The following is a 17,803-nucleotide window of genomic DNA, read 5'->3' on the forward strand; positions in this document are numbered from 1 at the left end:
AACAATAAAAAAGTTAGGGTTTAGAGAGCAAACCCTAGGCCTAAGGCCTTGAAGATCACTTTGCCCAAACTTGCCAAAATTTTCGGATGAAGTTGCTACTTGAAAATCAAAGTTTTTGAGACCAAAATCATACAAAACCACCAAGTATTCAGTGCAGAAAATTCAGAGATGGATTTATGGCAAACTAGGGCCAACGCTAGGCCCAGTGGGGCTAGCATTGAGGCTTAGAGGCTAAAGGAAGGCTGATCAGGGGTCAAAAATGCCCGAGGAGGGAAAAGCGAAAGGCAAGGAGGCAGGAAAAGTCCTAAAGGCCTGGACACTAGGGCTAGAGAGCAAACTAGGGCTTGAGAAGCCCATGACTAGCCTAAAGGGAATCCATTTAGGGTAAGGAAGGGGGGGCTAAGGCCTCCTAGGCCCACAACCAGGCCAATTAAGGCCCTAAAACCCCAAGGCCACACAACCAACCCTAAAGAGGGTTAAAAAGATGACACAGGGGGGATATAGGTTGGTGCAAGGCAAGAGAAGGAAGACGCTGGCCTTGGAGAGGCCGGATCCGGGCCTAGGAGGCCTAAAACTCGAAACCCCAACTTCTGAAAATTTTATTTGCTTCAGATTTGAATCTGCAAAATTTCCAATGGTTGGACCTGCAAAAATTTTAGAGACTAGATCTTACACTTAAGGGCTTAGATATGGCCCTATTCCAACTTCTTCTCTTGACTTCACCTGCAAAATGGAGATAAAATACTCAAAACCCCAAATGTATACAAAATCTCAAGACCCCAATTAGCCAAATAATTTACAAAGTTAAATTACAAATCTATTTACAAAAAAATTACAAATATACAAGGGCTTTGAAATAAATTTAGAGATAATTTTTATGAAACTTTTTCTTTGATAAATGGCTAAAAATACTTTAGAAACCCAATGCACACTATCGCCTTAGTGAAGTTTAAACTTTAAATCAACCACATAAATATTTGGGATCCAAAGAAAGTCGATTCATGCCCATGGTTTGTGAACTTGGATACCAAGGAGTCAGGACTAAGGTACCTACAAACACTATGTATATATCTCAAGAAAATCTGTTAATGATATGACGAAGCAAAGCATCTAATATTAGCCCAAAACTATCAATTTTTTAAACTTATGTAACTACATCAATATCAAACAAACTTATTGCTACGTAAATATGAAATAAAATCGATATATAAGATGTATAAGATGTCAAGTGATACATCAAATATTGATATTGAAATATGACATTCTTCTTAAGTCATAAGATCTAATAGAATGATACAAAATCATATCAAATAAAAAATAAATGTATCTCATGAGATGAATCATGGCAATGAAAAACAACAAATTTACTATTGTTTGCTTGAGGGAAAATGGTCACATCATCGTCAATAATGTTATCACAACTAGACCAAAAGATTGGTCAACCAAAAAATACATAAAATATTCAATTTTTGAAAAGAACATATAATTCATTTGCATCCCATATGAATCCAAATTATTATACACAAATATGCAAAATTTCTCGTGTATAACAAGGGTGCATATAACCAAAATATCACTGAGTTAATATACCAATGTATTTATTTTATCAATTGTTTCATAATTTATTTGAGATAATTTTTTTTTGGGTTTTGTTTAAATTGTTGAAATAAAATAGACCAGAGTTGGTATAAAAAATTTAACAATTGTTGCTACAAGGTTTGGTCCTTCCCTTGTGTACCCCATCACAAAGCTTGCTAGATTTTGTGGAAGTATGGGTGAAATATAATTTTCCTCTTGTAAAACCGTAGCTATATTTTTTTGTGAGGGGAGAAATTAACAATATGCTTTTACTCATGGAACATTGAGGAACCCTAGTATAAATTCATTCATATGGAAAATATAGAAAATTCAAAAATAAACTTACAAATTGCTCCAAAAAAAGCATTCTTCAAATCCCAAAAAGACATCTCCAATGCAAAAAATCAATCTATTTATTTTATCAGTGGTTTCATAATTTATTTGAGATAATTGTTTTTTGGGTTTTGTTTAAATTATTGAAAGAAAATAAACCAAAGCTGGTGAATTTTTTTTAACAATTGTTGCCACAAGGTTTGGCCCTTGCCTTGTGAACTCCATCACAAAGTTTGCTATATTTTGTGGAAGTACGAGTGAAATATAATTTTCCTCTTGTAAAACCCTAGCTATGTTTTTTTATGGGGAGAAATTAACAATATGAATTTACTCATGGAACATTGAGAAACCCTAGCATAAATTCATTCATACGTAAAATATAGAAAATTCAAAAATAAACTTAGAAATTCCTCCAAGAAAAGCCTTCTTCAAATCCCAAAAAGACATCTCCAATGCAAAAAATTAATCTCGAATATAAGATGCTCCCCAAAATCACATTTTTACCAAGTAGCGAAATAGACAAAGTAATTTGTGTTGTTTTTCTAGTGCCAATCAAGACTAGTACAAATTTTCAAATTGATAACTACCAAAGATACAATTAGTCTTCTTATAACATTTCGATCATTAAGCAATTATACATGAAAAATTTCAACCATTCATTTTCTTCAGTAGAGCAATAGAGATCACAATGATTAGTAAAACAAGAGACAAGAGATACCAATATTTAGCTTAGCAGCTAGGGCAAAACCCAACAATATTTCCTTAGAGAGAGAGAATTCAGTTCATGAAAGTGTACATTAGAATAATCCAACAAGATTTCATTTTTATGACCTCAACAAATACCAAGTCAACTCAGTCAAAGGAGAGAGAAGATACAATCAACACTAGTCAAAGTCAAGTTTGCAACAAAGGGCCAAATTTTGGCCTGAGGTAGAACCTATCGAATTCTCGGTCAAAGCTCAGGTTTGACCTGTGGTCAACTTGCGGTCAACGACTTAGAAATAGGACAAAATCTCGGTTAGATAAAGTCAATAGACCTCTACAATCTTTGACCTCCAAAGACAGTGAAAATTTTGTTAAAATAGATGCAAACAAGCCCAAGTCAACGCAGTGTTGATTTGTGGTAGCGTCAGATGTGCTCTAGCCATGAAAATTAGTGGAGAGGCTAAAGCACATGAGATGTCCAAGACCCAGAAATGGTTTGGGGAAATTCCACCCGGTTAGAGAGATACTAAAATAATTAATATTTTTAATGGAGTTCCTAAGTCTAAACTTAGGAAAATTAAAATATTAATGGGTATTAATATAAAACTGGTGAGAATTTTCTAAATGACATGGATGAAGCCAAATCTAATCTTAGCCGTTGATTAGAGACTTAATCTCGACCATTGAAGACTCAACAAGAAAAGTATAAGAGGAGGTTCGAGGGTCAGTTGGAGACACACCAAGATTGATTGGTCAGTTCGATTTTCTGGAGCGGGGTTTGCTGAGAGAAATCGAACAAGTGATCTGAGTTGTAGCGAGGGGAAATGAGTACATAGCAGAAATGCAGAGATAGTGCCAGAAGGCCAGCGCAGTGGTAGAGCCAACAGGAGCCACACAAAAGGCCAGCGCAGTGGCAGAGCCAACAGGAGCCATGCAGAAGGCCAACGCAGTGGCTGACACAGGGTGCCAGAGAGCTAACACAGGGGGGTTCCAGAGCTACGCATAGGCTAGCAGGGCTGATGCAGAGCCTTGGAGAAGTGCTAGAAGGATTTTCGTGGGGCAAATTTGCTGAATATCTGCTTTTGAAGAGAGGTATTATTGCCAGATAGAAATCTCTGTTGGGTGAACCAGTTTGGCACTCTAGTTGTACTCAAGAAAGTTGCTTAATAATAAAACCCTCAGAACTGCAGCACTGGTTTTGCCAAGTTGGGTTTTTCTGGGGACGATTGTCCAAAAACAACGGTGTTCCTTCTGTGTTTGTCTATTATTTCAGTTGATGATTTGTATATGAGTTGAGACTTCATTTGTGTTTATTTTCATTGTTTATATGGTTAAATAACTTGTTAAGTAATAAAGAAGTAGGTGAAATAAACTAAATAGTGTAGGAAGAATTTCTAATGTGTAAAATTTAGAAATTTCAACATGGTATCAGAGCATTGCAGATCACAGGAGAACTGAAGGCACCAGCAATATCAGAAATTTGCAGTAGTGGCAACTTTCCCAAGAGACAGTGTTGCTCCTAAGCATAAGGCAGCAGATAAGGAGTGACGTAGAGGGCCTGCATCATCATTTTGAGCCAGAGAGAGGGCCAGCGCAGAGGTAGAGAGAGGCAGAAGAGGCTCACGAAGAGCCACGTCATCCTACTTAGCTAGGTAGGCTTGACGTAGTTGGCCAGAGGAGTGATTCTGCCTTTGTCGGGATTGCGCAGAGCTGAGAGGCTTAGTTCTTCAATTACCGGGGCCTAGGGAGATGTCGGCAGATTGTGGTTTGGGAAGTTGGTGGGGTGTTGTTTCTGTTGGAGCAGAGTAGTACCTAACGGGACAAAACCAAGGTAGAAGGAGTCACTGCCTTGGCGGATTTCTAGCCAAGAAATCCAGATTCGAGTTGCAGTTGAAAAGAGGATCAGAGAGGAGCGGATCGACAGTTGGTAGGAAGATTTCTAGCAGGGAAATCGAGGCTCAGAGGGAGTCTAGGAGAGAACTTCTAGGAGGGAAGTCGAGACTCAGAGGGAGTCCAGAAGAAGAATGGAGATGGCAGTGAACTGACTGAGGGATCAGGATAGGTTGGACGGGGCTTCCAACTTTGTCATCTGGAAGGTCAGGATCCTGTCTGTTCTGGATAGACATCGCATCAAGGGCTTCACCTTGAGAACTGTGGCTATCCCAGTCGACCCAGTTGATAATGAAAGGTATGAGGATGCAATGGCGAAGGCAAAGTGCATAATCCTTGATGGGGTCAAGGATCATGTGGTACCACATATTGCCGAGAAGAACAGGACAAAGGAGATGTGGGATACTTTGACAACATTGTATCAGGGCACTTTGTGCAATGGAAGATGCTATTAGAGAATCAACTACTGTCGTATCAGATGTAGAAGGGGGAGTAGATAGATCTATACCTCAGTAGGTTGCAAGAGATTCGAGACCAACTTACTTCCATAGGGGCCATGTCGGATCAGGAGTTCATGGTGAGGACCGCCCTAATTGCAGTCTTTGAGGATTGGGATACATTTGTCCAAAGCATTTTGGGTAGAGCTAATCTTCTAGGATGGGAAGAGATGTGGGTAGCTCTTCACCAAGAAGAGATTAGACGGATGACCAGGCGGGTAGTAGTGGCAAAGGAGGTCGAATCAAGAAAGAGGAGGATGCGACTCTGGCATTTGCTAGACAATAAGGGAAGAGGAAGAAGAAGGATATCTCCAAGGTGAATTACTTCCATTGTGGGGCGCTGGGTCATTATGCAAACTAGTGTCCCTGGAAGAACAAGGAGAGGCTTCTAACTCCAAGGTAGCTCCAGCTAAGGCGAAGAAAGAAGTCGAGACGAATGACGACTGTGCCATGAGTGCTCATGCACCTCTAAAGAAGAGGTGGAGAGACATCGAGTTGTATTCAGGAGGACTATAGAAGATGAGGGGCAAGATCCTTGAGGTACCCAAACTCTTGGATCATATTCGGTTGCGGGTGCCCTGAATGACAGTAGCAGGATGGTGGATGTTGATAGAAGCAAGATGTCGATAGAGCGACAAGGCAATGTTATAGTGCAGAGGTCTGTAGCATCGCAGTGGAGGTTGCAACAATGCGAGAGGCACAAAGGTGGTTGCAGTAGGGTAGAAAGGCAGAGAGGAGGTTGCAGCAGTGCGAGAGGCACAAAGGTGTTTGCAGCAGCGCAGAGGCAACAGAGAAAGCACCAGATAGCAGCAGAGGTAGCTTCAGCATCAGGAGGCTTCTAGGCTGACAAGGATGTTTGTACTTGGGTAGATTAGTTACTTACTTCTTGATAACTGAGTTGTAGTGTAACAGTGGCAGTGGTAGTGCTATGGGCAGCATGATGCTGCATGTTGAGAGGGAGCTGTGATAGAAATTTAAGTGGCAGTGGCAGAGCCATGGGTAGCAGTATATGAGGCAGCAATGCAATTTATGTTGGGCAACAAACCAAGCATCAGCACAGATACCGGAGCTGGATGATCAGTGTGATGTTCAGTGGTGGAGCATTGCTAGAGCATATTCCTCGCTAAGAGGGAGTGTTGATTTGTGGTAGCATCGGATGTGCTCTCGCCATGAAAATTGGTGGAGAGGCTAAAGCACATGAGATCTCCAAGACCTAGAAATGGTTTTGGGAAATTCCACCCGGTTAGAGAAATATTAAAATAATTAATATTTTTAATGGAGTTCCTAAGTCTAAACTTAAGAAAATTAAAATATTAATGGGTATTAATATAAAACTAGGTGAGAATGTTCTAAATGACATGGATGAAGCCAAATCTAATCTTCGCCGTTGATTAGAGATTTAATCTCGGCCGTTGAAGACTGAATACGAAAAGTATAAGAGGAGGTTTGAGGGTCAGTTGGAGACACACCAAGATTGATCAGTCAGTTTGATTTTCTGGAGCGGGGTTTGCTGAGAGAAATCGAACATGTGATCTGAGTTGCAGGGAGGGGTAGTGAATACATAACATAGAGGCAGAGATAATGCTAGAGGGCCAGCGCAGTGATTGAGGAGGCTACGCAGAGCCAATAGGAGCCACGCAAAAGGCCAGAGAGATTGCGCGGAGGCTAGCAGGGCCTGCGTGGGTGACGCAGAGGGCTAGAGGCTAGTAAGGCTGATGCAGAGGCTAGCAGGGCTGACGCAAAGGCTAGCAGGGCTGACGTAGAGCCTTGGAGAAGTGCTGGAAGGAATTTTGTGGGGCAGACTTGTTGAATATTTGCTTCCAAAGAGAGGTATTACTGCCAGATATAAATCTCTGTTGGGTGAACCAGTTTGGCACCCAAGTTGTACTCAAGAAAGTTGCTTAATAGTAAAACCCTCTGAATTGCTGTATTGGTTTTCCCAAGTTGGGGTTTTCTAGGGACGATTGTCCAAAAACAACGGTGTCCCTTGTGTGTTTGGCTATTATTTTAGTTGATGATCTGCATATGAGTTGAGACTACATTTGTGTTTATTTTCAGTGTTTATATGGTTAAATAACTTGTTAAGTAATAAACAAGTAGGTGAAATAAACCATATAGTGCAGGAAGAATTTCTAACGTGTTAGACTTAGAAATTTCAACACGTAGGTTAAACAAAAGAATATAAGGTTGGTCAATGCAGAATAGAAATACTCCTTGACTCCTTCGCACATGTGATCTTCTCCTTTCTATTTTAGATCGAATGATGTGATGTATGATGATGCCAAATGAAGGTCAACATAGTCTTATTTATGTCTTAGGAGGAGGGTTTGACCTTGGGATTAAACCCTTTCATCATCTGGGGCGACTTGTACACTTTAGGTCAACTTGGTCAACATGAAAAATATGAATTTACTCCTTTGATTTTCCAATGAAAATACCGACCATAGCTACCAATTTTCAAAAATTTTCACTTCTCTAAGGAGGCTGAATTCACATGCATGATGATGAATAATGAAGTGGGGAGGAGGCTCTATTTATATGAGCCTTCTTCCACCCACTTTACAAATAAGTTATTTAAAAGTTGTAAAGAGAAGTTCACTTTTGAGTGTTCCATAAGAAAGAGTTTACAAACCAACCTTATAGCTCAAAAACAATACAAATATGCAATTAAAGCCCACATATGTGGGAATAAATGCTCCAATAGTGTGACGTCACCCTCCAAATTAGCTCAATAAGCCTTCAATATGTAAGGTAAGGGCTAAAAGGTGCTCCATACTCCAAGAAATGCTCAAGAATCATGTACAAGTCATCAAAAGTATCTTCATGCTAAGATGTCATGAACAAAAAGTGCCCTACATCACCCTCACAAGAGAAAAAGGGATGACGTGGCATCATATCTCTTAAGCAATGGGGCTTTATGGCAGTGTTCCACGGGGACGCGTCCCCCAGGGTCGGGTGCATGCACCCCTCGCACCCCATGCACCCGGGACGAGGGGACCCCTGGGGAAATGCACGGGGGGATGTTTCCCCAGTGTGGGGGACACGAATCCCCAAAAGGGGGACGCCCCCTCAAAATGGGCTATGCGTACCCCCTTAAATTTGCTTGTAAACAATGATTTATGACAGGGAAAACGTAGTATTTGACCATATTTTCCTACTAATGCTACACTATTCATGGTAATGTTAAATTCTTAAAGTAAAAGTGACATTCTCTTTTATCTTTCATTTTCATCTTTTTACTTAAATTTTTAACATTACCATGAAATGACTTAGGATGTTTGAGAGTGGTTCTGACCTCATTGGATTTCATATGGAGAAAGTAGAATTTTAGATCTCACTCAAAATCTAGCAGACTTAACAGTTTTTTAGGAATTCGGGATTCGATGAGTGCAATGTTTCCATTGCATTTTGTCATGTACAAGGGTATGGAATTGATATTTAATCAAGAGCACCAAGCCCTCTGTGTACTTTAGAGTGACTTTTAGACTCATCACGCCATTGTTTTTGAGTTTTAATTATATCACTTTATTATTCCAGTCTTTAGATCAATTTTTCAGGGGTTCAGGATTCGATGGAGTGCAATGTTTCCCTTGCATTTTGTCATGTACAAGGGTATCGAATTAGTATTTAATCAAGAGCACCAAACCCTTGTGTACTTTAGAGTGACTTTTAGACTCATCACTCCATTGTTTTTGAGTTTTAGTTGTTCTAGTCTTTAGATTTCAGTATCTATTATAGTCTATTTTGCTTAGTACTAATTAGATTCTAGAATGATAAATGATGAATTTTAATTTTAAATCAATTTAGAATCTGGAATGATGAATGATGAATTTAATTTTTAAATCAATGTAGATTCGAGAATGGTGAATAATGAATACTGAATATGGATCAAAGTGGATGAATCATGTATGTATTAGTAAGGATGATGAGTATGGAGCAATGTATTTCATTATTTAGTTCAATTATGTATGTATCATTCTATTTATGCTTTCATTATTGAATATGAATTTAATATATATATATATATATATATATATTAAAAAGGAAAAAAAATTATATACCCCGATGTCCCCCCGTCCCCCTAAATTTCCCTAAAATTTGAGGGTACTCCCACACGCCCCCCTTGTGCATCTCCCCACACCCGCGTCTCCCCGTCCCGGAGACTTGGTGGAACATTGCTTTAAGGTGATGTACATGCCTGCCCTAGTCATCTCAAGGATGACCATCATCATCTAGACTCTGGATCAAGTGTAAATCAACCAGTCATTACATAACTAAGAACATGGATGCATCATAGTGGACCATACTTGAAGTTGGGGGCACAACCAATACTTCACACAAAGATCACCATCAAATATCTAACTAGACCAAGTCCCATATAGGTGTTCCCTCTCTTATGTTTGGGATGGCTAGGTGGATAATCCTATTAGGTGTTTCCAACCCCCAAGGGGAAGTGACAGGTCCCAGGTCAACCCATTAGTCCATAGGTGCAAGAGACTTTGGGGCCAAGTGACTGCTAATGGTGGTCCATCATCTCGAGTTTATAAATGTAAGGAGGGAGAAATTGTAGAGGCATGAGCTATCCCTTTCCTCGGACTGATTTTTCCACCCCCTGGTGCGCCTTTTACTTTATGATAATGCTTTGATATGTTGCATAACTCAGGAGCCCAAACTTGCAGTTGAAAGATTTAGCATGTTACCCCTTTAAAAGAGGTGATGTATTGCTCATCAAGTTTGGTAGATTACAAGGGTTCCTTTTTATGTGTGGAGCATCAAGTGCTCTAGGAACCAGGTGATGGCTAATGAGGGGGGTAGATCTCATTCTAGGATTTTTCCCACATGCTAATTTTAGTCCTAGCCATCTTTTTCATTTTTCTTTTTCTTTTATTATGGCTGCCTTTGTTTTTATTGTTCTTTTAGCTGCAACAACCTCTAGGGCAATGTTTTTTTGCCTAGACACAAGGATGAGGATGAGAGAGTGCCAATCCCCATGGCCAATGGCCACTTGCTCGAAGAATGGATTTGACATAGAGGGAATGATGGAAAGTGATACGTATGGAATATCACATGCACACTACTTCAATCAAAGCATCCCTAGCAATGTTGCAAACATCTCGATAAAGTCCTGATTTTATTGTGAAATCACGATTTTTTGGTCTATCTGATGTTTGTCGATTTTTACTGAAATTTTGATGGTATCTTCATTTTGCTAATGTTTGCCAATTTTTACTGATATTATCCTGATTTTTACGATTTTTAGTTTTTTTGAGCCCTTGCCAATTTTATTTCGATGCCAATGTTCACAACGTTGCTCCTTAGTGGTGTCCCTATAACCCTAAGGCCTTAGAGGAGGTCCCACTAGAGTAGAATAAAAAAGTAACCACCCAGGTTGAGTGAGGGAACAAGAATATAGCCGAGATTGGTCAATTATCTGAATCACCCCTTGATTCATATAAGTATGCCCCAAAACAATAAACAATAGCACATGATTGCTGTTGAATTTCCACGATCTTGGGTCTAGGTTAGAATCTTAGAATCTCGGACGCTACCAAACCAAGAATCTCAACAAGAACTGCTTTGCACAATGGAAAATATAAAACAATAAATCACATATGCACAAGTTACATAATTTTTAACAAAATTGTACAATAATGTACAACCCAATCTTCGTTATATTAAACCAAATTTGAATAATACAACAGTCTATGGTATACAAGACTGTTGTATACCATAGACTGTTGTATACAATGACAAACATGTTGCGCAGATTCGATGTCGTATCTTGTCCCGTCGGTCCTTTGCTCTCGTATTGCTCACTAGCTACCCTTTAGTCCTTCAAAGGAGAACACATCGAGACTCTAGGAGGTCTGCCACCTAACACTGTTGCAAGTCACTTCTGTAGCATGTACACGTCGCTGATCCAAATTTGCTCTCTGGGCTACCCAGTTCCTGAGCTCCAAATTGCCAGGCTAGCAGTCATCTTTGTCCATCAAGGTGTTGCACTTCGACACCAAACTTCACCCTATCTTCAACTCCTCTTCGTCACTTCAAGATAGCTTGTCTAGGGCTACTTTGGGCTATTGACATGTTTCCCTCCACCAGACCAATGGTGCCCAATTCTTCACTGTAGGTTCTTCTCCTAGGATGGACTTTTTACCTCCACGGAAAGTCCTCCAAATGGCATCGATAGGCTGCAAGGAAAACTGATCCAAATCCGGTCATAAACTATTACGGATTACCTAACACACACAAGATGCATCTAAAATGCATACTCCATCTCACTGTTTGAAGTCCCTTTGACTACTGCAATTCTGGACTAGTTGGGGCACCCAAACACAATCCCTAACAACCCTCAAATCTGGTCCATAATTGCTCTCCTTGACTGTGGCCTACTCTTGGAGAAATGCTGTTCCGGTTTGCTGCTGTTCTGGGCATAAACAACCCTCAATATACCCTATGCTACCCTTCAAACAACTGGAAGGGCTTGTGGCCTACCAATAAAAAGCAACGTTGCCTTTCCCCAAAATTGTTCCACCCAAGAAACACCTCAAACAACCCTAAAACGTGTCTTCCTTGCCTCGGCCCTCAAACCAGCATCTCGACCTCCTTAAAGATGCCCTAAAACAAACCTCGACCCACTTGTTCTTCTCATTCTCCTTGCTGCGACTAAGATAGGGCTAAGTCTCTTCTCAACAGATTCTTCCCTTGTGTATTCCTTGCACAAAATGGATGAGGAATAGTCCTCACATCACCTCCTATATATACCATGAAGGAGGGTTTCTAAAACATCATCACAAGGGGTTGACAACTTTCATAAGACTAAAAACACTTTAGGCCGACCTTGACACTTATGGTGTCAACCCCAAAATTACCTTCAAAAGTTCATATCTCCACTTCTACAACTCAAAATCGATGATTCTTGTAGCATTGGATTCTCCTTTCTGCCCTCTATCGTCTCATGCCGTCACATGTAGAAATTTGCTTCATGGAAATGCCAAAAACACGATTTGGTGCAAAACCCCATACTTGGGTTCCAAGCCCACAAGTGACCCTTGTGGTGCTTTGCCCTCCAAACCTTGAACCCTAGGGCTTGGAGTACCTCCTAAGCTACCCAATTCAACACTCCCTCTTAGCGAGGGAGGTACTTCCAAGACTAGGAAGTACTCATCATCATCGCTACTTGCAACACTTGCCCAACTCTTGGCGCTCATAATTGCAACAATACCTGTTTTGTGAACTATGCCTCTCTCGGAAGTGTCATTATTATGCTGGAAGCACCCTAGTTCTTATCCTGTAACGTCTTCTACTCTCTCCATGATTCCTTCTTGGTAGTTATAGGAGCACCCTGTGCTCCCCACTGACCATGCACTTTTCTTGGACTGTAAAGTCTCCCTCTGAATCTGCAAGCTCCCTCTCGAACTCGACTCCCTCTGAGTCTCTGGAACCTAGACTTTCTCGAGAAGGTGAACCTTCTTCTCGAGAACTTGTACCTTCTCTTGAAGCTTGCACATGCACCTGCACCTGCTTCTCTGGAACCTGCACCTTCTCCACTTGCTTCTCATGATCCATAGGCTTTCCCGTTAGCCTATGTAGACCATGCACTCTAACTCCAAGTACAATACCAGCGGAGCTAGAGCCTCTAGGCCTGAGTCTTGCCTTCCCAGCCTGGAACAAGACCTCAAACCCCTTCTTCTCGATCATCGAGACAGAAATCACGCTATATTTGAGTATTGGTACAAATAGTACATCCTGGATCCGCATCACTCGCCTTGTCTCCATCCTGAATGGCACAACCCCTGATCCTCAGATCTTCAACTGACTCTTGTCGCCCAACGCCATGTGCAACTTCGAGTCCCATTCAGCTAGAGTCTCAAAAATCTCCTGTGACCCTGTCATATGTTTCGTCTCACCTTTGTCCTCGTACCATCCTTCCTCATCAACAGTACCCTGCGAGAAATGAGAGATCATAGCAAAGCCCTCCTCCAATCTCCTGGTAAGATCATCTATCTCAGCAGAAGTGGCAACACAGACAACCTGCTTTCCTTTCTTCTTCTTGTCATCTCCCTTATTTTTCATCGGACATCTCGACGAAAAATGACCCATCTCGTCACAATTGAAACACTTGACCTTACTCAAGTCCTTCTGCTTACTCTTCATTCGCGCTGCAAGTGCTACGTCATCATCGAAAGTCTTCTTTGAATGAAGATCCTTGTCTAGCAACTCTTCTTGAATGAAGTCGTCCCATAGCCTATTCCAGTCTAGCAACTTCTCTCTGGCAACGATTCCTTTGATGAAGGGCTTCCATTGCTCAGTGAACCCTTTCAAGGCAATCCTCACCATATCTCCATCTGAAATAGTCACATCGACGACATCAAGGTCATCGTTGACCTCAGACAATCTCGTCAAAGACGAAGTCATGCTTTCATCCTTTATCATCTTGGTGGACTTCAACTTATCCTCCAATACCAATACCAATACCTGGTTCTCGTTCTTATTCTGGAACAAATTTTGAAAAGCCATCCACATTTCATGTGTGGTGTTCTTCCTGAACAAATGAGGTATTAGGGCATCCTTCACATCATCTAGGATGATCAATCTCACCCTCGTATCCAAATCTTCGTACACTTCCAGCTACTTTGGGTCAGTGGGTTTCTTGATGGCTTTCTTGGCAAACTCCCAGATCTTGTTCACCTACAAGACCAACTTGATCCTTTCCTTCCACGGACTATAGTTGTACAACCCCTCCAACTTGTCCTCATACCAGATTCCAGCTTGCACCTTCGACATTGTCACCTATAATGTGACCGACTCCCTCTTAAGCCGTACTTCGCTGTGCACAACTCTGATTCTCTGACTTCCAAAGTAGCTCAAACACGCTCTGATACCATATTGAATTCCCACGATCTTGGGTCTAGGTTAGAATCTTAGAATCTCTGATGCTACCAAATTGCCAGGCTAGCTGTCACCTTTGTCCATCAAGGTGCTGCACTTCAGCACCAAACTTCACCCAATCTTCAGCTCCTCTTCGTCACTTCAAGATAGCTTGTCTAGGGCTACTTTGGGCTATCAGCACGCTGCCCTCCACCAGACCAATGATGCCCAATACTTCACTGTAGGTTCTGCTCCTAGGATGGACTTTTCACCTCCACAGAAAGTCCTCCAAATGGCACCCACGTGCTGCAAGGTAAACTGATCGAAATCCGGTCATAAACTATGACCCAACACACACATGATGCATCTAAAATGCATACTCCAGTTGACTGTTTGAAGTCTCTTTGACTGCTGCAATTCTGGACTGGTCAGGGCACCCAAACACAGTCCCTAACAACCCTCAAATCTGGCCCAGAATTGCTCTCCTTGACTGCGGCCTACCCTTGGAGAAATGCTGTTCTGGTTTGCTGCTGTTCTGGGCATAAAGCCCTCAATACACCCTATGCTGCCGTTCAAACAGCTGGTAGGGCTTGCAGCCTACCCACAGCAAGCAACACTGCCTTTCCCCAAGGCTGTTCCACCCAAGAAACACCTCAAACAGCCCTGGAACGTGTCTTCCCTGCCTTGGCCCTCAAACCAGCATCTCAGCTTCCTTAAAGATGCCCTAAAACAGACCTCGGCCCACCTGTTCTTCTCTTTCTCCTTTCTGCGGCTAAGACAGGGCTAAGTCTCTTCTCAACGAGCTCTTCTCTCGTGTATTTGTTGCACAAAATGGATGAGGAAGTCCTCACATCACCTCCTATATATACCATGAAGGAGGGCTGCTAAAACGTCATCACAAGGGGCTGCCAACTGTCATAAGCCTAAAAACTCCCTAGGCTGACCTTGACACTTACGGTGTCAACCCCAAAATTACCTTCAAAAATTCATATGTCCACTTCTACAACTCGGAATTCGACAATTCTCGAAGCGTTGGATTCTCCTTTTCACCCTCTATTGTCTCATGCCATCACACGTAGAAATGTGCTTCATGGAATGGGTTCCAAGCCCACAAGTGACCCTTGTAGCGCTTTGCCCTCCAAACCCCGAACCCTGGGGCTTGGAGTACCTCCCAAGCTATCCAAATCAACAATTGCAAAATGGTAAAAGTACTGGCTGATGCATGACCCACCTTCCTTCAAAGATGAATGCCGGATGGGAGAAAGAAACCTGACCAGAGCATATACGTGGAGGGTTTGTTTTTTGATCATGTCAAGTGTTGATCAATAATGGCTGCTGGCTGGCTGGCTGTCCAAGGAGGAGAAAAATTTCTCCTATGGGGTTAGCCACTTTTTGGTGGGTAACAGGGCTACTATATCTATCTATACCATTTGTGTATCACCCCATGTCCTGTTTTGGGGGTCTACCTAGCCTGTATTGGATACTCGAAAAACCATATTGCTTTATTGTGGTGTCATGTGACTTACCTCACCAGGATATCTTGAGTTCTTGTTTGCTGCTCTTCATTATTTTGTTTCTGAGAATGTTTTTCTTAAGTATAATAATCCTCCTGTTTATCTATTATTTTTTGTGAACGTATGATTTTCTGACATATTCCATAAGTGAATCTATTTTTGCTAGAGTTTCTGTTTTTTTGATGTTAGCTGTTTAAGTAGATTTTAAAGCCATTTGAAAAGTGCTTGCATTGTTTGATATACCAGCATATGAGGCCTAATGCAATATATGCAACTTTTCTGTGACAGAGGTATATTTATGATCATGAAGGAAGGAAGATTGAAATTTTTGCGGATGGGAGTAGTTTGGCTGTGAATCCTTCCTATGTAAAGCTTTGGTTGGACCTACTTTCTCGAACTCCTCGAGTTGCACCTTTTCTCACAAAAACAGATCCCATTATTACTGGTTTGAAAAAGGTTAGTTAATTCAAACATGAAAGGACAGTAATTTTCCATGTTTGTTAATTAGATTGCACATTGTCATGGGATGATAAATTTATATAATGGTTGGTTTCACAACAAGTTCTATTTTAATTGTGCACTTTTTGGAGGTGGGGCTGTGCTGTATATTTTGACTGCTTGTTAATTAAAAAATAGTATGAACCTAAAAATGAGCTTGTGCTTTTGCTTAGGTTATTATGTGATTGACATGTACATGTATGAAGTCGTAATTTTTCTTGTGAGTCTTATTTAATATTATGACTTTTCAGTTACAATAGCATTGGGACTTGCACATTTCTTGAATTATGGTTCCACTGAAAGCTGACTACACCTGAATACGTACATCTTGGTCTCCATATTTTGTCTCTTTTCAATGTGATTTACAATTTTTTGGTCACAATTTATGATTTTGACTGGTGTCAGCGACGTCTCTCACCTTACATTGCACAGATCTGACGTTACATTAAGTCTGGAAAACATTATGTTGGTTGACTTTATGAAATTCCCTCAGCCTCTTATCGGTTCATTAGATCATTAATTAGTAATTAATGTATCCTAAAACTACCATGTTCACTGTTTCCTCCATAGATTCATTGAAATGTTTGTCTTTGCCTTGTCAATGTGAACCTGTCAGGAAGATTTCATATTTAAACTATCACTGATGGATAACTTAGTTGTTTGTACAGCAGTGGAGATGTCTTGGCACTGATTTATAACTTAGCTGTTTGCATAGCATTGGAGATGACTTGGCCTCTAGGTTTCTGTATACTCCAGTTTGTTCAAAACCAATCGTTGGGGTTTTTCTCAAATGTGATGAGAATATTCAAGCTGCATTGTGCAACATAGAAAAGATGCAGAAGTGAAAGTGACTTAGCTGTTTGCATAGCATTGGAGATGACTTGGCCTCTAGGTTTCTGTATACTCCAGTTTGTTCAAAACCAATCGTTGGGGTTTTTCTCAAATATGATGAGAATATTCAAGCTGCATTGTGCAACATAGAAAAGATGCAGGGAAGTGAAAGTGCTAACTCTCGCAGAATAGCATATTGTGTCACAGAAAACATGAACGGTAGTGCAAATGGCAATCTTTGCAGAATGGTACAACGATACCGATATCAGAATACATCTTAACACCCTGCTTGTCTGATATGATGCCTACATTTGTCATTGAGTATTGGTAATGTTTGGAGCTTATTTCATAGCTTTCTCAACATCCCTACCTCAACATATCATAAATCACAGTTCTGTCCGTATCATCTCATTTAGCATATCCAGGTTGTAATTAAAGTGGTTTATTTGTTTCCTATGCATGCATTTCAAAGTTACGTTGGTTAATTAATCAGAGATAGTTCTGTTTAATCTGGCAACAAGTATTTAACATTCTCTAATATTTTATTGATTGTGCTCTTTATAATCAAACATAAACTGTTTAAATGACAGGAATTATCTGATCATACTGTCGAGGTCAGCGTGCAACATGAATCGATGGATGGCATGTTCACTTTCTATGATGTAACGCAGGCAAAGCTTAGTATCTACCAGGTAATAATTTTACATTTATATTGTTCGTAAATTTTCTGAAGGACGGGTCATGTTTGCAGGTATTATGATTTGATTTTGAAAACTTATAGCATTGCATGCATGCTTCCTATCTATTGAATGAATAGAATCTGGTTGGTTGATTATAACCATAAAAACATGGATTTTGCCACGGAATAGTTGAATGAAATAGGATTGCCATAAAATTTGTCAGTTGGGTTGTCTTCCCTTGAGGGAACAAAGTAGCATGCTAATTTGACTTGACACAAATCATTTTAGCTTTATGACTTGACCCAAAATGGTTCTGACCTGGTGTTTATTGAGAATAAATTTTAGAATTAACTTGAAATGGATACTATTGAGAAGTATAATCCAAGTATGTAGTCAGGTTGTCACC

General features: G+C 40.7%; 1 protein-coding gene across 2 annotated transcripts in view; it reads left to right on the plus strand.

The window, feature by feature from the left end:
- LOC149218711 (M28 Zn-peptidase nicastrin) overlaps positions 1-17,803 on the plus strand; it is a 171,813-nt gene that overhangs the window by 153,137 nt on the left and 873 nt on the right. For both annotated transcript variants that reach the window (XM_089384132.1, XM_089384131.1), the window contains exons 12-13: positions 15,677-15,844; positions 17,308-17,409. In XM_089384132.1, the coding sequence (XP_089240258.1) occupies positions 15,677-15,844; positions 17,308-17,409 (270 nt within the window). The remainder of the gene's footprint in view (positions 1-15,676; positions 15,845-17,307; positions 17,410-17,803) is intronic.

Source organism: Pinus tabuliformis, chromosome Q (assembly GCF_031772625.1).
Source record: "Pinus tabuliformis cultivar Carrire ecotype Pingquan chromosome Q, CPIR1, whole genome shotgun sequence".
NCBI classification, from domain to species: domain Eukaryota; kingdom Viridiplantae; phylum Streptophyta; class Pinopsida; order Pinales; family Pinaceae; genus Pinus; species Pinus tabuliformis.